The sequence below is a fragment of the Epinephelus lanceolatus genome, chromosome 23 (assembly GCF_041903045.1).
Source record: "Epinephelus lanceolatus isolate andai-2023 chromosome 23, ASM4190304v1, whole genome shotgun sequence".
Taxonomy (NCBI): Eukaryota; Metazoa; Chordata; class Actinopteri; order Perciformes; family Serranidae; genus Epinephelus; species Epinephelus lanceolatus.
The window spans coordinates 35,364,305-35,386,500 of NC_135756.1; the positions used below are offsets into that span (position 1 = coordinate 35,364,305).

General features: G+C 42.0%; 1 protein-coding gene across 2 annotated transcripts in view; it reads left to right on the forward strand.

Annotated features, from left to right (window-relative positions):
- Positions 1-1,038: 1,038 nt before the first annotated feature.
- The window catches only part of cog5 (component of oligomeric golgi complex 5), a 171,539-nt gene continuing 150,381 nt past the window's right edge, over positions 1,039-22,196 (forward strand). The window contains exons 1-6 of one of the 2 annotated variants that reach the window (XM_078165363.1): positions 1,039-1,423; positions 1,525-1,587; positions 1,750-1,889; positions 16,213-16,270; positions 18,396-18,450; positions 20,813-20,882. In XM_078165363.1, the coding sequence (XP_078021489.1) occupies positions 1,378-1,423; positions 1,525-1,587; positions 1,750-1,889; positions 16,213-16,270; positions 18,396-18,450; positions 20,813-20,882 (432 nt within the window). In that variant the 5' untranslated portion in view covers positions 1,039-1,377. The remainder of the gene's footprint in view (positions 1,424-1,524; positions 1,588-1,749; positions 1,890-16,212; positions 16,271-18,395; positions 18,451-20,812; positions 20,883-22,196) is intronic. The other variant, XM_078165364.1, reaches the window with a different exon arrangement.

The following is a 22,196-nucleotide window of genomic DNA, read 5'->3' on the forward strand; positions in this document are numbered from 1 at the left end:
ATATCGAAAATATCAGCTTGATAACTTATTATGGAGCTGGGAACAAGCCCAAATAAGCAACTAAACAAGCCAAAAAAACTGCGACCCGCGACTACCAATATTTGTAAGCAACTTTACAGAAAAACAAGCCCAAAGTCGCTTATAATAAGCGGACTTGGCAACACTGACCGCGATTCCTCTGAAAAATATACCTAGGCCTATTGAAACTGACAGAATGAGAGCAATTAGGCTATCATGTCGTTATCACGTGAATAGTGTAGGGAGGAGGGGAGGAGGGCAGTTAGCGCTCCATCTCTGAATGATTTAAAAACTTTTAGCCTATATTTTATCTAAATCACGTTTTTTTTTTTTTTTTTTAAATCTCATTATGTGGCAGTGGACGCATTGGAAAGTGTAAATTATGAGGTTTCTGTCAAATTTTTTTTCATGCTTGTACGATAAAAACTTGTGGAGACATTAATCAAAATATATGAAATCCCTCCGAGCTCTGCTGGCCAGAGATATTGGATGAAGCGAGATACCCCACTGTAGGCTACTCTTCCTGTCTCCTAAGTGGGCGTGGTTAGCTCTCCCTCCAATCTTATTCCCCTCTCTACAAAATGTTGTTGACACTGGCGGCTCTGGGCGTGATCATTTATCGGTTATTGTCAGCATATATTCCACACACAAATAATATATATCTATATATATGTATAGATAGATAGATAGATAGATACATTCTTTGTGTGTGGAATATAACCACTGGTATTCCTCTGACTTCATGTGTGTTTATGTACCATCTTAATAATGTTTCATTGTTTATCTATCTGTTTTTTCGCTCTCCTTCCATAATGTTACGGTTTGCATATCTGCCAACCTGTTTTCGTTTTTTTATAACACTTCTGACGTCACAACGCTATGAACTGTGGGTAATTTCCTTACCGTAAGTCCGCATCGATGCTGACCTACGGTAAGGGGGCATAAAGGGCTCACTCACTGACTCACTGACTTGACGATCTGACAATGGGACAGCCCTCACACACTCACGCACTTCACATGAACGCGCCTCTAAGTCAGTGAGTCTGTAAGAGATCGGATTGGAATTGGGCCTCTGTGCTGGCGCAGGTTCCATTCAAGATGCCCCACCGTCACTTCCAGCAAATCGTGTGCAAAGCATTGTGGGGATTTTATACCCACCCTTGAAATTTCTCTGAAAGAGGAGTCCCTCGTGAAACTCGGAAGGATCCTTGACATTGGAACAGTCCTTCGGAGGGGGTCTATGACGTAGCTACCATCAAATTCGGCCGTTTGAGAAACACCCCCGTGTGTAGCCCTTTAAGGCTCGTGCAACGTCTAGCTCCGGTGTCTCAGTTAAAAGTCACATACGGAAGTGTCAACATGGAGGACGGGAGGGAAGCTTCCACGAATTCACTTCTGAAAGATGGTAAACAATAAAGCTTTATGAGCGGCAGCGATGATGTGTGTCGTACTGAATTTGGTCATCGCTAGTACTAAAACGTATTATCAACATCTTTGCCAAAAAAGCAGGACACAGAGAGAGACATCAGACAGAGAGACAGGAGAAAAAGAGGGACAGCAGACAGAGAGGTAGGAGACAGAGAGACAGACAGAATAACAGCAGTCTGTGTAGGTCATACAGTTTAAAGAGAAATGTGTTTGTTTCAGTAACAACACACCACAAGTCTGATAATGAGGAACAGTATCAAGTGTGGTGAGTGTGAACATACTGATGTACTGCTGTGTTTCCAGGGTGCTACGCTGATTTCCTGACAGAGGACTTCGACGTGAAGACGTACACAGCTCAGGCTATTCACCATGCTGTCATTGCTGAGCAGCTGGCCAAGCTGGCACAGGGCATCAGTCAGCTGGACAAGGAGCTGCACAGCCAGGTACAAACCCAACACACCACCATTAAGGCACATCAGCCCACTGTAGAGTCTGAAGGGTCAACTAACTTATAGGAGACATGGAGAAATAATAGTCATTACTCAGAGCTACATATAAAACAGTGCAAAGTCAAATAACCTGAACTTGGAAATTCTACATCAAACACAAGTGGGACCTGGTGTAGTACAGTTCAAATGGAGGGTTGGACTTTGACATGCAACAATTAGTCAATGAATCAACTTGATGTTCTGTTGTAGGAACTATATTAATAACTGATAATCCATTTTTAGTATTTATGTATTTATTTTCCATAAATCGTGAAATTGCTAATGACCACTCTCTTCAGTGTCATCAACACTGTAACTACCATGTTTAGCATTAACCCACAAAGTTTTTATCCTATGGAATGCAAAGCATTTTTACTTGAGTTGGCCATTTTCTGAAGTGTATTACTTTGAGAATTGGGAAAAATCAAGGCCCACTAAAAAAAAATCTTAAAATTATAGGCTACTGACACACTAATTCAAAGTTTAGGGTGATTTTTAAAAAATAAGATTTTATATGCATGAAATAAATATTATTTCTAAAACATTTTGATCTGCTTTCATTTTTTAACATCTATAGAACTTCAAACAATCAGATAAATATGTTAGAAGTAGGGATGCATGTAATTTGATTTTTTTGTCAATATCCGATATGCCGATATGTAACATCTTATTTGGCTGATAATCGATCCACTTTCATTGAGTCTCTTCTGTAGTAGAATTAACATCATATTATGCATGCTAGGGTTGTCAAAAGTATCGATACTCAAATGTTGTATCCGGATACAATACTAATTTACAAAAGTATCGATACTAACAATGCAGCCACCACAGCGCCTGTCGGGTGCGCGCGACGGGTCCAATGGACACGCGCTGTGCAGGCAGCATCTAGCAGGCACAGATCCCTCGCTGCAACCCGGCTTGTTGTCGTTGCTGTGCATGCATGCACACATGCACACATTTCTGTTGCTGTAATATGGCCAGCGCGGCTGCAGGAGGATCAGAGCAGCCAAAAATGATCAAGGAAAAAAGCGCTCTTTGGAAATACTTAGTAAAGTGAACACAGCACGCTGCAGACGGCAGGTACAGCCCCTCCCCTCACTAGCAGCTGAGCAGCTGGTGTCGCCAGCATCAAATTAAAATATAACTTCTAACGTTAATGTGGGAGCTAAGCAGACAACTTTATCAGTCATGCCCATCTGTAACATTAATAGACAATGTTAGTTTAACAGGACAACACAATTATGTGTGTCTGAAAAGTTATGTTAACTGCAAAGTCACAGATTGAAGCTGAAAAAACGTTTGGTTTCTCCCATAACCCCTGGTTCTCTGATCACATAGTGAGGTAGAAACAGGAGCATCCCGAGCCTAAACTACCAACTCTATTTGATCAGCACCAAATCTTTATGAGGCCACGCTCTTCTTTTGCAGCACTATTGTTTCCTATTGGTCAACTACAGGAACATTTTGGGGACATGTGTAAGACTTAATCAAAAAAGTCCATTGAGTTTAGTGATGTTTATAAAAACCCTCAGATTTATGGCAGAATTTTGTGAAAGGCCATTACACTTGTTTGGGAGTTGTGGTACCCCCTATTGACCGATTTTAAAATAATACAGATATTTCATAATTATTATTGAATATACCCTGCAAGTTCTGTAATGAAAGGACAATCAATATATGATTTTTACTCTGATTTGTGTTACTGCATGCCCATTTTTTGTATTTATGGTCCCCCCTAGTGGTCAATTTGAATGAAACTTTCAGGATATGTGCCTGGTACCTCTTAAGACATTGCTTGCAAGGTTTGTGATGACTGGCCCAAACGTTGTGGAGTCATTTGCTGAGCCACGCCCCCTTTAAAGGGCCAATGTGTAAAATGGGTTGAAAACAGTGACATGTAGCATTTAGATTCTAGATTGCAGCGCTCACTCGCTCGCCTGTGCTCACCCCTCCCGTCAGCAAAGTTATGGTGGCCTCCAAGGATAACAAAAGTGGATTCACCGCACGCAGGGCTGAATTGCTTCTTATTTTATTAATCAGTCTACAAAACAACGCGTTTTGCCTATGGCTTCATCAGGTTTGTTACACAGTCCACAGCAAAGGTGATTTGAAATAGGCTGCAGCTGTACTGAATCCAATCAGCAGGGTACACAGAAGTAACGTTACTGCTATCCTATTGTCTGTTATGCCTTTGACATAAGACTAAAATTTTCGCAAGTGTTTTACAGTAATTGCTCTACCTGGAGATGATGTAACGTTACGGACTCTCCTCCTCACTTCCTACTTGTTGAGTCCGACACGTAACGCTATTATACTACGTGCTGACAAATAGTAGCATTTATTTTAGTAGTTTACCTGTCCAGCAGAAAACATGCCACTTCAGCGTCGGATTGAAGCCCTTTGTCCTTCATGAACCCCCTCCATTGCTGAAAAACATCACCAATGTTTATTCTCTGCCGCCGCTTGTCCCGTTTTCTTTGCCCCTCTTTGCGTCTTCTTTTCCTCGCAGATGACGGTTCGGGTTCATTCTCTCCTGTTGCGTGGTAAGTGTGGTCCATTCGCAAACTTTATAGCTAAAAAAACTTTTCACTACTCTCTATCGACGAACTACTAACACTCTCTGCTCTTTCCTCCTCCTTATTCCTTCATTCCGCTGTCTTCTTCGTTGGTTTATTTATACACGCGAAACGCGTTCTCTGGCTGGCTAGATTGTCCACTCGGGCTGCCATACATACATACATGGCGGCGCAAGATGGCGACCTCTCTAAAGCAAGGCCCTTGCTATATATATATATATATATATATATATATATAAAAGCATAATTATAAGGCTACGAAAAACCAAACGAATTTTATTTTATAGCAATTATACAATTATATAAACATATTAATGGGTAGAAGATTCAGATTCAGATTTGACAATAAACCATGCCAAATATTACACACTGGCCCTTTAAAGATCATTGGTGAATATCTTCAAAAAGCAATGAGATATCAATAACAGTTAAAGCACTGGTGATGAAATTCTGGAAAAAAATCTGACATCATTCTGCTAATTTCAGGTATATTGTCAAATATTTTGGTGACATTTGGTTAAAAATTATAGGAAATAGAAAATGTTATGCATACAGTACAAATTACAACAAGATAATGAATATCACTGTGAGCTAACCGTTAAACCACTCTGAACACCATTTGAAACATGTGACATCTAGTATCCAAAGAATGTTTGTGGCAATGGTGATTGCATCTAGATGAAGACTTTTGGAGAAATAGATGTTAATTAATTATACATATTCTTAAAAATATAGTGTGACAGACTTCTGAATTGTCCATAGGTTGCAGACAAAGTTTTGGCACAATTGAGTGGGTGTGCTGAACAAAATTTGCAGCTTTGCAGGACACACTGGTGATTTATTATGATTTTTTTGAAGTATGGAATGTGAAATGTCTTGAAATTTAGATTTAATGTAATAAGCCACGCCCCCTTTAAGCAATAATTTTCAAATTTTGTGCATCGACTGAGACATGACCCTAGATGAGTCAAACCAAGTTTCGTACAAATATCTTTGGCTGATGATGAGATATCAATTTTTTGCTTGTGTAGCGCCCCCTATTGGTTGATTTAAATCAAACTTTCAGGATATGATTCAGATATACATGTCAACATTTTCTACAAGTTTTGTGACAATTGGCTCAGCAGTTCAGGAGTAACATTCATTTATGTGCTGAGCCACGCCCCCTCTAAAGTTCATTGGCCAGTATCACCAAAACGCAATCACAAATCAAAAAGTCTTTGATATCATTTGTAAAGCTCCATCCCGTGATGAACTACAGAATGTTTGGTAAAACTAGACCTACACCTTAGGAGAAGATGTCAAGAAGGCATTTTTCAAAAAATGAAATATGGCGGACAATCTGGCAGGGAGACCTTAAGGTTTTTACTCAGGCTTTCATAGAACTCCTTCACCTGACCATATGTGTCAAGTTTGAAGTCAATTTGACATACGGTGTGAGGGTGGTGGCCCTTCAAAACCAAATTTTCCTTGACCTTAATTATACTGCCCCCATCTGGCCTATTGGCAGTTTTATATCTTGAGCAGCATTTGCACACAACTTCCAATCATTGGTGAAAATTTCATCAGTTTCTGTTGTCAGTAGGTGGTGCTATGAGGGTGATTTAAATTTCCTCTGTAGATGTGTTCAAGGCCAGACTGTTATTATACAGTACAGGCCAAAAGTTTGGACACACCTTCTCATTCAATGTGTTTTCTTTATTTTCATGACTATTTACATTGTAGATTCTCACTGAAGGCATCAAAACTATGATTGAACACATGTGGAGTTATGTACTTAACAAAAAAAGGTGAAATAACTGAAAACATGTTTTATATTCTAGTTTCTTCAAAATAGCCACCCTTTGCTCTGATTACTGCTTTGCACACTCTTGGCATTCTCTGGATGAGCTTCAAGAGGTAGTCACCTGAAATGGTTTCCACTTCACAGGTGTGCCTTATCAGGGTTAATTATTGCTTTATCAATGGGGTTGGGACCATCAGTTGTGTTGTGCAGAAGTCAGGTTAATACACAGCCGACAGCCCTATTGGACAACTGTTAAAATTCATATTATGGCAAGAACCAATCAGCTAACTAAAGAAAAACGAGTGGCCATCATTACTTTAAGAAATGAAGGTCAGTCAGTCCGGAAAATTGCAAAAACTTTAAATGTGTCCCCAAGTGGAGTCGCAAAAACCATCAAGCGCTACAACGAAACTGGTACACATGAGGACTGACCCAGGAAAGGAAGACCAAGAGTCACCTCTGCTTCTGAGGATAAGTTCATCCGAGTCACCAGCCTCAGAAATGGCAAGTTAACAGCAGCTCAGATCAGAGACCAGATGAATGCCACACAGAGTTCTAGCAGCAGACCCATCTCTAGAACAACTGTTAAGAGGAGACTGCGCGAATCAGGCCTTCATGGTCAAATAGCTGCTAGGAAACCACTGCTAAGGAGAGGCAACAAGCAGAAGAGATTTGTTTGGGCCAAGAAACACAAGGAATGGACATTAGACCAGTGGAAATCTGTGCTTTGGTCTGATGAGTCCGAATGTGAGATCTTTGGTTCCAACCGCCGTGTCTTTGTGAGACGCAGAAAAGGTGAACGGATGGATTCCACATGCCTGGTTCCCACTGTGAAGCATGGAGGAGGAGGTGTGATGGTGTGGGGGTGTTTTGCTGGTGACACTGTTGGGGATTTATTCAAAATTGAAGGCACACTGAACCAGCATGGCTACCACAGCATCCTGCAGCGACATGCCATCCCATCCGGTTTGCGTTTAGTTGGACGATCATTTATTTTTCAACAGGACAATGACCCCAAACACACCTCCAGGCTGTGTAAGGGCTATTTGACCAAGAAGGAGAGTGATGGAGTGCTGCGGCAGATGACCTGGCCTCCACAGTCACCGGACCTGAACCCAATCGAGACGGTTTGGGGTGAGCTGGACCGCAGAGTGAAGGCAAAGGGGCCAACAAGTGCTAAACACCTCTGGGAACTCCTTCAAGACTGTTGGAAAACCATTTCAGGTGACTACCTCTTGAAGCTCATGGAGAGAATGCCAAGAGTGTGCAAAGCAGTAATCAGAGCAAAGGGTGGCTGTTTTGAAGAAACTAGAATATAAAACATGTTTTCAGTTATTTCACCTTTTTTTGTTAAGTACATAACTCCACATGTGTTCATTCATAGTTTTGATGCCTTCAGTGAGAATCTACAATGTAAATAGTCATGAAAATAAAGAAAACGCATTGAATGAGAAGGTGTGTCCAAACTTTTGGCCTGTACTGTATGTGTGAAGTTTTTAAAAGATATGCCCACGCGGAGTCAAGTTATAGCAACACGGTGAAACATCAAAATTTGACGCCAGGCTATGGCTGCGCCCTTCAATGAAAACATAAGTTATGTCCATAACTATGGATCTATTTCAACCTCACTTCTGACCGTCACCACGGTCTTTACACTAAATGATGCCATCTCCTAACCTATCTGTGAGACCATAATAACAACAAAGTCATGTGACTGACCTTAGAGGCTGGCCCAAAGGCTATAAAGCATCCGGTGACAAATGCCTCTTCCTCTTGCCTTTCTCGCCTCAGTCCATTTCGAGCGACAAGAGATGGTGACGGTCATCGTTCGATCTCATAGATCCATAGTTATGGACATAGCTTACGATCTTTTTCGACCTCACTTCTGACCGTCACCATGGTCTTTACACTGGATGACTCATACCAACACTGTCGCGAGGAACGGAGGAGTCCATCACCTCCTCAACCTGCTCAGTGGCTGACATGAGGTCTGTGGCACCAAGTGCAGTGGATGTCACATTGACTCCATAAAACCTGGCAAACATGCATGGGGTACTCCATAACGCAGTTGCACAAATGTCACCAACAGCAACTCCCCTAAGAGCTGCCCGTGAAGTGGCCACACTGCATGTGGAGTGGGCCACCAGACCATCAGGGATTGGAAAACCTTGGCTGGAGTAAGCATGAGAGATTGTCTCCACCAACCAGTGGGACAGACGCTGCTTGGACAACGGTTGGCCCAACTGCTTTACACCATAACACACAAACAGTTGAGTGTGTTCCTGTCTCAGTGACCGAGTACACTCAACATAAGCCTTCAGTGCTCTGATTTGACACAAAGTATCAAGAGCAACACCCCCTTGATAGGCAGGATCAGGTCAGAATGCATTTATTTCAGTTGCCTGATTTACAGTCTGAGGACTTATCACCTTAGGGAGGAAAAAGGGGTTTGGCCACAGGAACACCCCTGCATTCTCTGCTTTCCACCTTAAATACTCCTCATTCACGGATAGTGCATATAGCTCACCGACCCTTTTGGCAGAACATATAGCCAGGAGGAAGGCAGTCTTGTGTGACAGAAGCTTCAGATCCACCTGCTCCGGGTGCAGTCTCGACTCTCCCGGGAGAGGCCCGGTCCTGGACAGAAGATCTGCTGCCAGATTCAGTACTCCTGGCAGATACACTGCCCTGAGTGAGGCCAGGCATGGAAAGGCCCAAGACAGAAGACTGTGCAATTTTGAGATAACGCAGAGACTTCGTCCCCCCCTGATGGTTGATGTGGTACACAGTAGGGGAACTGTCCGTCCTCACCAGAACATGCCTGCCACAAATGAATGGAAGAAATGCCCTGAGAGCCAGATACAGTGCTTTTAGCTCCAGCACATTGATATGTTCTGTGTCCCAGGGTGGTTCCCAGACACCTCTCACTGTTCTGCCCTCCCAGACTGCTCCCTAGCCTGTTCTGGAGGCATCCGTGGACACTGGTGACCTTCTTGACAGCAGATTGCCCAAGGGAACCCCCCGTGTGAGCAGCCTGCAGTCCCGCCATGAACACAGAGCTCTCTGACAAGACTGAATCACTCTAAGTCTCACATGCCTATCCCTGTGGGTGAAGGTTGAAAGCATTCAACCACCTCTGTAGAGCGCGGGCTTTGAGCAGGCCCAGCGAAATCACCACCACCACTGCTGATATCAGCCCCAGCAGTCTCTGAAACTGCACCAAGTCCAGGCATCAGCCCAGATGAAATTTGTTCGCCATTTTGAAAGACAGTACCTTTTATGTATGCATTTAGGGGCCTGAGGTCTAGGACAGGACGAAGTCCACCATCTTTCTTTGGTACCAGGAAATATGTTGAATAAAAGCCAGTGTGCTGTTCTCTGGGACCCACCTTCACAATTGCGTCCTTCTGAAAGAGTGTCGTGATCTCATCAGACAGGACTTTTGCTTGGACTGGATTCTTAACAGATGTCATGCAGACCCTGGAAAAAAGTGGGGGACGCCACCGGAATTGAATTCTGTAACCCCTTGTGATTGTTGCCAATACCCAAGGGTGTGAGATTTCCTTCTCCCAGCTGTCCAGGCGTAGCTGGGAGCGAATCCCGGCGGCTGTCCCAACATCCCTATGCAGAAGCCTCCTGGGTCCCTGGACCCTTGGGGGGGCGCCTCCTTTGGGAAGCCCCTCTTGACAGAGGACAAGGCTGAAACCCCTGCTGTTGCTGCCGCGACCACTAAAACCCTGGCCACCTGAGCTCTGACGCCTGCCATGTGTCCAAGACTCCCCGCGACCCCAAGCAGACTGATATTGGTGCTGCTGGGCCATAGACCTCTGTCATGTCACCACAGTGCGACTGAATGCACGTTGCACACACTCCTGCGTACGCAGAGACTGCTCCGCTTTATCGAGCACACTCTGAGAGTCTGCATGAACGACTCTTCCCGGCACCACAGGCAAAGTAGTCAGCTCCTTCCTGATATTCTCAGGGAGGGTTGTTTGAGCCAACCAAATCTGTCTGCGAGTCATCATAGCCGAAGACATCACAGAACCCACATCATGGGTAAGCTGGGAGTGTGCAGACAGGGCCGCATCTATCAGGGCTTTGGTGTCTGGGTCACCTGCAGCAGCCGTCCTCCTGAGAGCTGCCATGAGAACAGCAAGCGCATTCCCTGACCTAGCTGCCCTAGCAGCTGCATTATACATCCTACAGACCAAGCGGTTTGTCTTGTCGCACTCCTTTCGAGGACAGCAAGGATTGACTGACACCCTGTCTGGGCCAAGGGAGGTTAAAGCTGCCATTTCCCTCTCTACTGGTGGCATGTCACCCAACCCAGAGTCCGGTGGGTACTGAGCCTTAGCTAGCCTCCTGCAGCCCAAATAAAACTGAGGATCGTTGCCAGGAGCATTCCATGACCTCCTTAACACTGACAATAATCTCCCACCGCAGGAATTGCCACTGAAGGACGAGGCTGTGAGATTCCAGCCCAGACCCCATCAGATGAAGCAGGGGCTTCAACAGGAACTGACGGGCTGTACAACAGCGAGGAGGCAGGTCCTTGGCCCTGCTTTCTCTTACGAGGCCCATGGGACTGCCATCAGTTCTGCGCTTGTGTGAGTGTCGCCCAGAACTACACTCCCACTCACCACCAGGGGAGGAAACTGCTTCCTCAGTATGGGAAGACTGCTGCACTAAGGGCCCTTTCTTCATAAGGCAAATCAATTGCTGCTGGACATGGACTTTCCACATCCTCTAATACATGCCTTACCTAAACAGGAAGGACACTCACGGTGGCCATCATGCAGGTCCAAAGCTGTGCCGCAAAAAAGATACCTGAGGAGCCATGGTGTTGTCAGCATTATGTCCAATCCCGCCCACTGTGAACAGCGGCCAATGGGAATAATTTACACGTGCACTTAATACAGTCAAATTAAATTCACCACTCCTGGTACGCGGAGGTATGAGGGGTGTAAGCAATCAATCACAACACTGCACACAGTGGCTAAGGGGAACACAGTAAACTGCACAAACAAAAAAAACGCCTGTTCAAGGAACAAAGAAAAACCTTAACTACTCAAGCAGAATGACATGAAACTCAAATTATCACTCCTACATACAGTGTACCAGGAGGAAAACTAAGGCAAAAACAAAAACACCTCAACTGCAAAACAGCAAGAGGGAAATAACTATACAATCTCAGAACTCAAGATTTCTATTGAATGTAATTCATACAACGTAACATAAATTATACAAACTATTATTTGCTTCCAAAATTAACTCACCACTCTAGTACGCGAACATACAGGGGGGACATAAAGAAAAGAACCTGCAAAAAATGCAGAGGGGAAAATGTTATAACTCACAACTTAAATTTACTGGATTTATCTGTTCTTCAAAACACTCCAGTCAAAAAAATCAGCAATTTAAATGAACGCCAACAGGCTGTGGGAGCAATTAACCGTCAGCAGGTGATATCACTTAACCTTACCTGCAAAAAGACTAAAGTTGACACAAACGTAGCAGAGATGCGACTTGGCACCCCGCCAACAGCAATAATACTAGCAAATATCAAAGGAAAACCATTGAAATTGCTCAGGGACACAAGGCGCCCGCACAGTAATGTGACAGATTATGGTCTCCTAACAGACACAACTTACCGGTCTCAGATGAGGCGAGAAAGGCAAAGAGTAAGAGGCATTTGTCACCGGATGCTTTATATCCTTCGGGCCAGCCTCTAAAGTCAGTCACGTGACTTTGATGTTATTATGGTCTTGCAGATCGGTTAGGAGATAATAATAATAATACATTTTATTTAAAAGCGCCTTTCTCAACACTCAAGGACACTTTACAGAGCATTAAAAACACAATTAAAGTCATAATTAAAATAAATAAAAACAGACAAGAGTGACAGAAAGTAAAAATGGATGTGGGCAATTAAAGGGAATATGCAATTTGGAACAGATGGGTTTTGAGTTGTGATTTGAAATGGGGTAGAGAGTCCATGTTTCTGAGGTCCGGGGGGAGAGAGAGTTCCAGAGTTTGGGAGCAGAGCGACTGAAAGCTCTGCTCCCCATGGTGCTGAGCCAGGCGGAGGGCACAGAGAGGTGGAGGGAGGAGGACGACCTGAGGGAGCGAGAGGGGGTGGCGATGTGGAGGAGATCAGACAGGTGGGGGTGGGCGAGGTTGTGAATGGCCTTGAAAGTATACAGAAGGATATTGTAATGGATTCTGAATTTGACTGGAAGCCAGTGAAGCTGCTGGAGGACAGGGGTGATGTGGTGAAAGGAGGGGGATCTGGTAATAATGCGGGCTGCAGAGTTTTGGACCAGTTGAAGCTTATGGAGGGATTTGTGAGGGGCACCAAGGAGGAGTGAGTTACAATAATCAATGCGGGAGGTGACGAGGCTGTGGACCAGGATAGCCGTGGTGTGAGGGGTGAGGGAGGGGCGGAGACGGTTAATGTTTCGTAGGTGGAAATATGCAGACCGGGTGATGTTATTGATGTGTGAGTGGAAAGACAGTGAGCTGTCGAGGATGACACCCAGACTCTTAACCTGAGGGGAGGGGGACACTGTGGAACTGTCAATAGTGAGGGAGAAACTGTCAGTTTTGGATAAAGTGGATTTGGTACCGACCAGGAGGAGTTCTGTTTTATCAGAGTTGAGTTTGAGGAAGTTGGAGATGGCATCATTCAGTGTAAAGACCATGGTGATGGTCAGAAGTGAGGTCGAAATAGATCTCAGTTTCCACAATCAAGCATCATACAGGTCTTATGGCTTATTTGACCAAGTTTGAGGTGGATCTGCTCAATTTTGTAGGAGATGTACGTCAAAGTCTAAAACATGACATTTCCTGTTACCACTAGGGGGTGCTATATTTATCAGTTATTATTGACATGTAGATGTGTTCAGGGCAGGACTGTCATCAATCCTGTGAAGTTTGGACCATGTATGCTGGAGTTATAAACTACTTCCTGTTTTGTGGCGAGACCCCTAAGTTTGACGCCTTGCCACAGTCACAGGGTTTGACAAAAACTCAAGCTTCAAATAACTTTTCTTTTTCAAGGTCTTGGGGTGGGACATACCAAGGTTTGAAGTTGATCGGATGAAATCTTTAGGAGGAGTTCGTAAATTCAAAATGGCCAACTTTATGTTGGGTTTAGAGCATGCCTCCCCAAGAGGCTTTTTTGTACATCTTGGAGTGTTACATATGCCTACCAAGTTTTATACACATAGGTTAAACTAGCTTCAGGGGCTGTTTCCCCAAAATTTTTTAGGGGGCGCTACTTAGGCATTTTTTGGCACCCAAGAGTGAGACCCTTAAAATATCAAATCTTCCACCAGTTGTCAGGCTTGAACACAGCAGCACAAAAACAAAAGGGGTTTAGCCCTTTGGGCTTGAACCCCTAACCAGGTGTGTCTTAGCCATAACAAGTCAACTCCCTGGCCCTACTAAATCCAAACGAACTCTGAATTAGCATTATGGTTTAAAAACTTTGATTCACATTAACGGAACTCTTAGCAGTATTGGAAAACATAATGGCTGCCCACTATGATTGCTGTGGGATTAATAAATACATAACGTCTTGTCAAATCTGTAAGACATCAGCTCCTTCAGATATCTTATGTAGTTGACATCCTTGCTAACGGATAACTCTCTAACTGATCTGTACATGTTATCTCATTTTTGTATTGCAATATTTTAATATATTGTCCCAAACTTAGTCATCATAGATGACGTCTCTTGAATATAGTAATGTTTTATGAACAGCCCCAGACTTCTCAGACTCCTTTAGTGACTTACCGCTCAGATGGAACTCATCTGAGGCAGCAGCACATCATCTCTCCCTCTCCTCTCTTGCCGTGGGCACACAGGAGTCGGTGTCATCAAGTGATTTTGGTGTTAAACCTTTGGTAATGAAAATCTATGTGAAAAAAGTACATATATGTGAATGTGCAATAGTTACAGTGGCATAACAGCCTGTCAAAGGTTACAGTGTGATCATTAGAGGAGGAATGGCAGAGCATAAAGGTCCAGGTGGAAAAAAAACAGTCAGTAAGAATTTTGCTTAAAGACAAGGAAATCACCTGTTGATCTATATACAATAATGTGAAAAAAATAGGACACCCTTTTAAGTATTCAGTTCTTTATTAAGAAATGTTCACAGATCGATGTCTAATCTTGTTTTTATTTATCTCTGGAAAAGAAGGTGACTTGATTGCAGGTAAACATCAAGAATTAATCATGTTTTAGTCATTAACAAAAGATATCAACAAAAATGTGTGTTCTAACTGAGGAAAAAGTTAGTACACCCTACCCCCTAATAGCTTGTGTTACCCCGTTTGGCTGAAATAACTTCAGTGAGACACTTCTTGTAACCATCTATCAGTCTGTGACATCGGTCTGAGGAAAGTTTGCCCCACTCCTCAACGCAGAATTCTTTCAGCTGTGAGATGTTTGAGGGGTTTCTTGCATGTACAGCCAGTTTCAAGTCACCCCACAGCATCTTAATGGGATTAAGATCTGGGCTTTGAATCGGCCATTCCAGGACTCTCCATTTCTTGGTTTTCAGCCAGTCCTTGGTGGATTTACTGGTATGTTTTGGGTCATTTGTCATGTTGCAGGGTTCAGCTGCGGTTCAGCTTTATTTGTTTTTTTACAGATAGTCTTACATGTTCCTCAAGCACCCTCTGATACACGATAGAATTCATGGTGGATTCTATGTTGGTGAGCTGGCCAGGTCCTGCTGCAGTGAAGCATCCCCAAACCATGACACTTCCACCTCCATGTTTCACAGTTGGTATGAGGTTCTTTTCCTGGAATGCTGTATTTGGTTTACGCCAAACATGCCTTCTGTTATGGTGTCCAAATAGTTCATTTTTACACTCATCTGTCCAAAGAACATTATTCCAGAAGTCCTGGTCTTTGTCTTGGTTCTCTCTGGCAAACTTCAGTCTGGCCTACATGTTTCTCTTAGAGAGCAAAGGTTTCCTCCTTGCACACCTCCCATGAAAGTTAAACTTGTGCAGTCTCTTTCTGATTGTAGAGGCATGCACTTTCACATCAGCAGTAGCAAGAGCCTGCTGTAGGTCCTGTGATGACATTTTAGGGTTTTTGGAGACTTCTTTTAGCATCTTGCGGTCTACTTGCTTGGACGGCCAGACCGGGGCATGTTGGCAGTTGTTTTGAATGTCCTCCATTTGTAAACTATTTTCCCGACAGTGGAATGGCTGATTGCAAATTCTTTTGAGATCTTTTTAAATCCCTTACCAGACTCATAGGCTGCTACAACCTTCTTTTTGATGGCCTCAGACAGCTAGACCAAACTAAATGTCTGAAGTTTAAATAAGGCAAGCCTCCTTCAAAATGCTGAATAACGATGTTCTGATCATTTGCACCTGATGTGAAGATGCGGTAGATTTTATTTTGTTGAACTATTAATATTGTATACAGAATCTATGTCTCACTCTGTCACTGTTATTGTTCACGAACTAAAGAAATGAGAGATCATTTTTCTTTAGTTTTAGCTTAATATTTGAAGCCAAACTGTCAGGTTGACATGTAAAACTGTATCACATATTTTGTTGTTATTCTTTGTTCTTAAATTGATTATAAAATATTTTTAAACTAATTCGTCATTTTGTCAAAAATACCCTGAAATATTGTGATATTATTTTCTGTCCATATCGCCCACCCCTAATATATGTACTACTTTGTATTTTTATTTTATTTAAAACATTTTTTTCCCAGCAACCCCCTCCCCACCACCACCACCACCACATATGGTTTTGTCCCAGTTCTTAAGAATGACTGACCTTCAGTTTTATTTCACAGTGGAAATGAAGCAGAAACTGTTTAGAACCACATCGCACAAGGAACACGGTGGTAACCATCCATATATGTTTCTGTGCCTTCCTTTCAGGTTGTGGCCAGGCATGAAGACTTACTGTCTCAGGCGACTGGGATAGAGTCCCTGGAAGGTAAAGAGCCACATTTACATATGCCAACATTATAACTCAAACACAAAGTTGGCAGAAACAGCTTCATGGACATGCACCATGGGAACTGTGCACTACAGAATGTTTTTCCTTTCTGACTGCTACTGGTTTCACTTTACTTCAGTATGCTATGTAAATTAATTGCAGACATTGGTAACTTGATTAAGAGAAGTAGTCTTTTATAGTCAACATTAGGGATACAAGATATTGGATTTTTGCTGACATTTTCCAACTCAATTTGGCCGATGGGTGATTCCGATACCAACATATGCACATTTGTTTTTCCACCCAATTGCAGAGAACATCAAGTGTCTCCTGTAGTGGAACTGACATATTATTATGCCAACTCTTATTGTGATCTGACCAAACCTGCACCTCCACTGGCTCGCCCCAGGGGTGTGTACTGTCCCCCCTCTTGTTCATTCTGTACACAAATATGTGTCGCAGCAGCAGGGCAGACAGATTTATCTTAAAGTATGCTGACGACTCCGTTATTGTAAGCCTACTCCAAGGAGATGAAGTAAGCCATGGCCCTATTGTTCAGGATTTTATTGACTAGAGTGACAAGTCATTCCTGCAGATGAACATCTCGAAAACCAAAGACATGCAAATTGATTTTAGGAAATGCCCACAGGTCCAGGAGCCCACTGTAATAGAGGGTCAGACAGTAGAGTCTGTGGAAAAATATAAATACCTGGGAACAGTCATTGATAATAAGCTCACATTTGAGGCAAACTGTGAAGCTGTATATAAAAAGGGGAACCAACATATGTATTGTCTGAGAAAGCTGTCTTCTTTTCACAGTGACCAAACTTTATTGACCCTTTTACCGTGCTTTTATTGAATCTATTTTATCCTTCTGCTTGGTGTCTTGGTTTAGAAACCTCTCCCTAAAAAACAAGAACTCCCTAAATCAAATAGTCAGATGGTCCAGTAGGCTGATAGGAGAACCTCAGCTTAACCCAGAATCCTTATATACCAGGCAGTTACAGAGGATGGCTGGTTCCATCCTGCAAGATGGCTCCCACCCACTACATGGGGAACTTCAGCCCCTCCCATCAGGCCGCAGATACAAACTCCCAGCCTGCAAAACAAAGCGATATAAAGACAGCTTTGTCCCATCAGCCATTAGAGAGTTAAACAAAACTCACTCCAAACCAATCTGAAAAGGAAAAAAAAACTGAATTAATGACTGTACAGTTTTTTTTTGTTTTTTTTAATTTCTTTGGTATTGTTTTTAAATTCATATTTTGGGTATTATAATGGTTTTACATGCCCTTTTTAATCCTGCACTTTGAATTGACGCACTGATGACACTTTACCTTTTTATTGTTACTATGTTACTGTGTCTTGACCTGTTTGTCTGTTTTGTGTGGATTTGTGTGGATGAAGCCAAATCATCACTTAAACTGTGAACCAAATCTACCTTCGGGTACAAATAAAGTTACCTTACCTTACCTTACCTTATGGTCCTGGTGGCAGATGCAGACATAAAATACAATGCTTTTCAAAATATACACTAGGCAAAACAAGGAAAGAACTTTAACTTAGGTTACATGTCAAACATGCCATAATTGTTTTTATGTAACATTTTCAAAGAAAATTGTAAAATTCATCTCACTTAAATGGATGCGGATGATGGTCTATCAAAGACAGTCTTGACAATAACCAAAACCAAGGCAAATTTGACCTATTTCAAATAATAATAATTTAATTTAATCTCTATTTATGCACTTATTTTAATGTATTTTATTTTGTTTTTTTGTCTTTAAGAGCTGCTGGACAGCTGAATTTCCCTTTGGGATAAATAAGGTTCTATTTTATTCTATTCTATTCTATTTTATTCAGGCCTATGCCGATATTTCATTTTAAAGCTGTTATCTGCCAATCCAAATGGCGTGCTGATATTATCTTTATCAAGTAATATTATTTTAGCATTATGATAAAACTGTTAGAAGTAACCATTTAGAAAACTCGCCTTGTTGGTGCCTTTTATAGTTACTGCAGTTCTTGGGTTTTACCACAAGAGGGGGCAGCATTTTTCAGCTGAAGTCTACCAGTCAGTCACTTTCAAATTGTACTAACAGGATTTTGTTGTTGTTTTCAGGGGTCCTTCAGATGATGCACACAAGGATCAGTGCTCTGCAGGCAGCTGTTGAAAGGTAAATTTGTTCTCCTCTGGCATTGGTCAGATGAGATGTATTTATTGTGAACATTCATGGAGATATGTTTGGCATCAGTGTCTGCTGCTTAACATTCTCACTCCTGTTTACAACTACTGTCTTTGTGCTGCTTCTCTTAGCTGGGCCTGGGAATTACACAATGGTTTATTTGATTTGACTTCATAAAGGTCGTGAAAACAAGTTTTGACAAAATCATCCTCAATGTTTATAAGGACTTTCAAACACTCAGCTTATCTGCCTCATGTGTGAGTATGGTTTGATCAAACACGTCTCATGACATTTTAAATTCAATTATAGCAGCTTTGCAGCCATGGGTCAGGTCCGGGCATTTTTAGGCAATTCTGAGCAACAAGCAGAAGAATTGGAAGACATATAGGAATTTAGCAACACAATCTGCCTTTTGCATCAGCTGAGGCTTGAACTCACAACCTCTGAGACTAAGGATCAATTTCTATCTCACTGATATAATTAGTCAGTGACAATTCATGTGTAGCTTCACAAATTGACTAAGCCAGACGTGCAGGTTTAGCAGCCGTCCATGCATGGAAAAGCAGATTTCAAACCACTGTATAAATATAGCTTTGGGTACATGACAAGACCTTTTTCCAACTTAGCCATGCCTAAGTACACTACAGTCATAGTAAGAAGCTTCACATCTTGAGAAAACCTGATGATAGAGATATGTGATGATGTACTAAACCAGTGATTTTGTTAGGATTTCTTGACTTGAAAAAATTCTGAGCAGGAAGTGAGGCCTCTGAGGTGTCTTTTTAAGTCTAATCCTAAATGGGTCACAGCTTCTGCTTTTGTTTCCACTGTTTTATGACCCCTTTGGGGATGAGTTTGTGGAACTGAATTCTGGCACTACTTGGGAGCAGCTTGCTGAACAAACTAAGATGTAGAGATGGAACATGTTGTCGAAAAGTGAAGGATCATAGTGCACCCAGTGGAGCAAACAAACGAAATAGTGGTGTAATATGTTGGACAGTGTTTCATCCATAAATGGTCAATACAAAGCACCTCATTAATGATGATGCATAAACATGAGTCGGATGATCAGAGGTTCTTTACAGGAAATTGTGGCAATGACTGAAAGGAAAACTGAGAAAACAAATATTCCTGATGCACAGTGCTTGTGGGTGAGCTGGAGGTTAGAAAGCACATAGCCTATTGTTTGGTGGGCAGTGGGGTCACAAACTAAATAAAAGGCAGCAAGAACATGAGAGCATGTTGCTGCTGCTTTTAATGCAGTCAGTTCATCAAACAGGACACTACCTGACATTATTTTAAAGGTCACATCTAAAGGTGGATGCCAAAAAACAGATGCCTGATGTCTTTGCTGATTTACACAATCCATATGTGCAGGTGGTGAAGATGTGCCGGGTGAGAAGCGAAGTACTGCAGTGTCTTCAGTGTGCTCTGTGTGCCTGACAGCACACTCGTGTTCCCTGCAGCTATTTTACACACAAAACTATCTGAAAACTAAAATGGTACTCGGGGATATGTGCACAGTATTAGAAGAGATTATTGAAAACTGTTGGCACAGTATACTGCAGTTATTTAATGCTGCTTGATGTTATCTTGGATTTCTTCAACCGAGGGCATTTATTTTATCAAGGTTAATGTGGTTGAGGTAAAAATGACTCAGGTAAAGGAAAGCCAAACCTTCCTGAATCCTGCCACCTGCCACAGCCGGACATCATCCAGCTGCTGACCATGAGTGTCAGCAGCATACATCCGGCCCTACCCTCTCCACTATGCTCCAAATGTGATGGTGAGACAGTGCAAATGACATGGATTTGAGATTTAAGGTGACATATCTTTTGCAATCAAAAAGTGCTTATGGAAAAGTTGTGGCTCACTGGCACAAACACAAATAACACTGCTACATTTGAATGTTTATGAAGTGGATCCATAACAAGCGTGTGATGTGAGGTGAATTTAAATATGTGAGATATCATTATACGTATAATGATTCCTCTCACATCTAATTTCCACAATCTGGCTTCAGTTCACCACCTCACTATCTGTGATGCCAGTTTCCCCTGTCTCCATAATGTGCATAAGCATGGGTCAGAAATTCTCTAAATTTATTCACATTTCCTTGTCAAGTTTTTCCTTTATCAATCCCAATTTATGCTTGGAAAGTGGCACATTTGAAGCCCTTTTTTGTGTATATGAGGCCCAGGTTATGCTGGCTCTTTGCTTGGACCAACTTAGGTCTGTTAACATGCAGAACCCACATTGTAGGAATCTTCGTGTCATCTTTTAACTGCCAGTCTATATGATGCTTTTCTATGCACCTTTGTGGTTCTTAATGAAACCATTCACATCTCCTCAGGATAAGGACGAAGATTGTTGACCCATACAACAAGATTGTGGCCAGGATCACCCAGCTTGCCAGGTTGCAGGTAACTCCGCATCTGACTTCATGATAACAGTATTATATTTAGTTGATGTGGCTGTGTGTGAATTGGTCAGTTTCTCTTTTGAGATGGCAGAAAAAATGGCGGTTCTTACCAAAGAACTTTCTTTTACATTGATTCCAAGTGTTCTATAACCCACAGAGAAATTGACACTGTGTAGGACAAGGGTGTCCAAATATTTTTTAAGTACCGCAAGTAGCAATTCTGGGATTCAAGCCAGCATGGACCTTCATAACTTGAAAGCTAGGTAAAATCAAAACCTTTGACAGTTTAAGACACCTGCATTAAAGACATACAACAGCTTTAATGAAACTTTCAATGAAACTTTCAGGATATGTTCCTGGTACCTCTTATGGCATTACTTGCAAAGTTTGTGATGACTGGCCCAAAGGTGAAATGAAATGAGATATCAATAACAGTAAAAGTGATGGTGATAAAATTCTGAAAAAAATCTCACATCATTCTGCTGATTTGGGGTATATTGTCAAATAGTTTGGTGAAAAAAAATGAGATGGCATAGAAAATGTTGTGCATACAGTACGAATTACAACAAGATATTGAATATCACTGTGAGCTACCCGTTAAACCAATCTGAACGACATATGAAACATGTGATACCTAGTATTCAAAGAATGTCTGTGTAAATTCTGGGTGCATCTGAATGAAGACTTTTGGAGATATAGAGTGATGAATTGAGTTTAGAGGTTGTGTGTGGCAAACTTTTGTCACAATTCAGTGCACGTGCTGAAAAAATTCGGTGCACGTGCTGAAAAAAATTCAGCTCTGTAGGACACACTGGTGATTTATTATATATTTATTATTAAGATTGGGATGTGAAATGTTCATCAGTCAATTAATCAATAAATTTTATTTATAAAGCCCAATATCACAAATCACAGTTTGCCTCACAGGGCTTTACACCATACGACATCCTTTCTGTCCTTAGGACCCTCGCTTGGTCAATATCTTTAAAATGAAATTAACAAAATAATTACGAAATAAATTAGATATCAACAAGCTTTTGATAAATTTTCATGAGCTTGATCCAATGATAATCCACATAAAGTTTGGTATGAATCAGACCAACAGTTTAGGAGGAGATGTCAATAATGTGTTTTTCAAAAAATTCAAAATAGTGGAAAATTTGACCAGGGATCCCGTCGTGGTTCTTGAGTGTTTTTCGCATAGCACTCTCATAGACTGTAAAAATAATGTGCATAGCCACTGTGACTTCACCCACTGGTTTGTGGACTGCTTTGAAGCCTCAAATTTGGCATTTTGGCCATCACCATCTTGGAT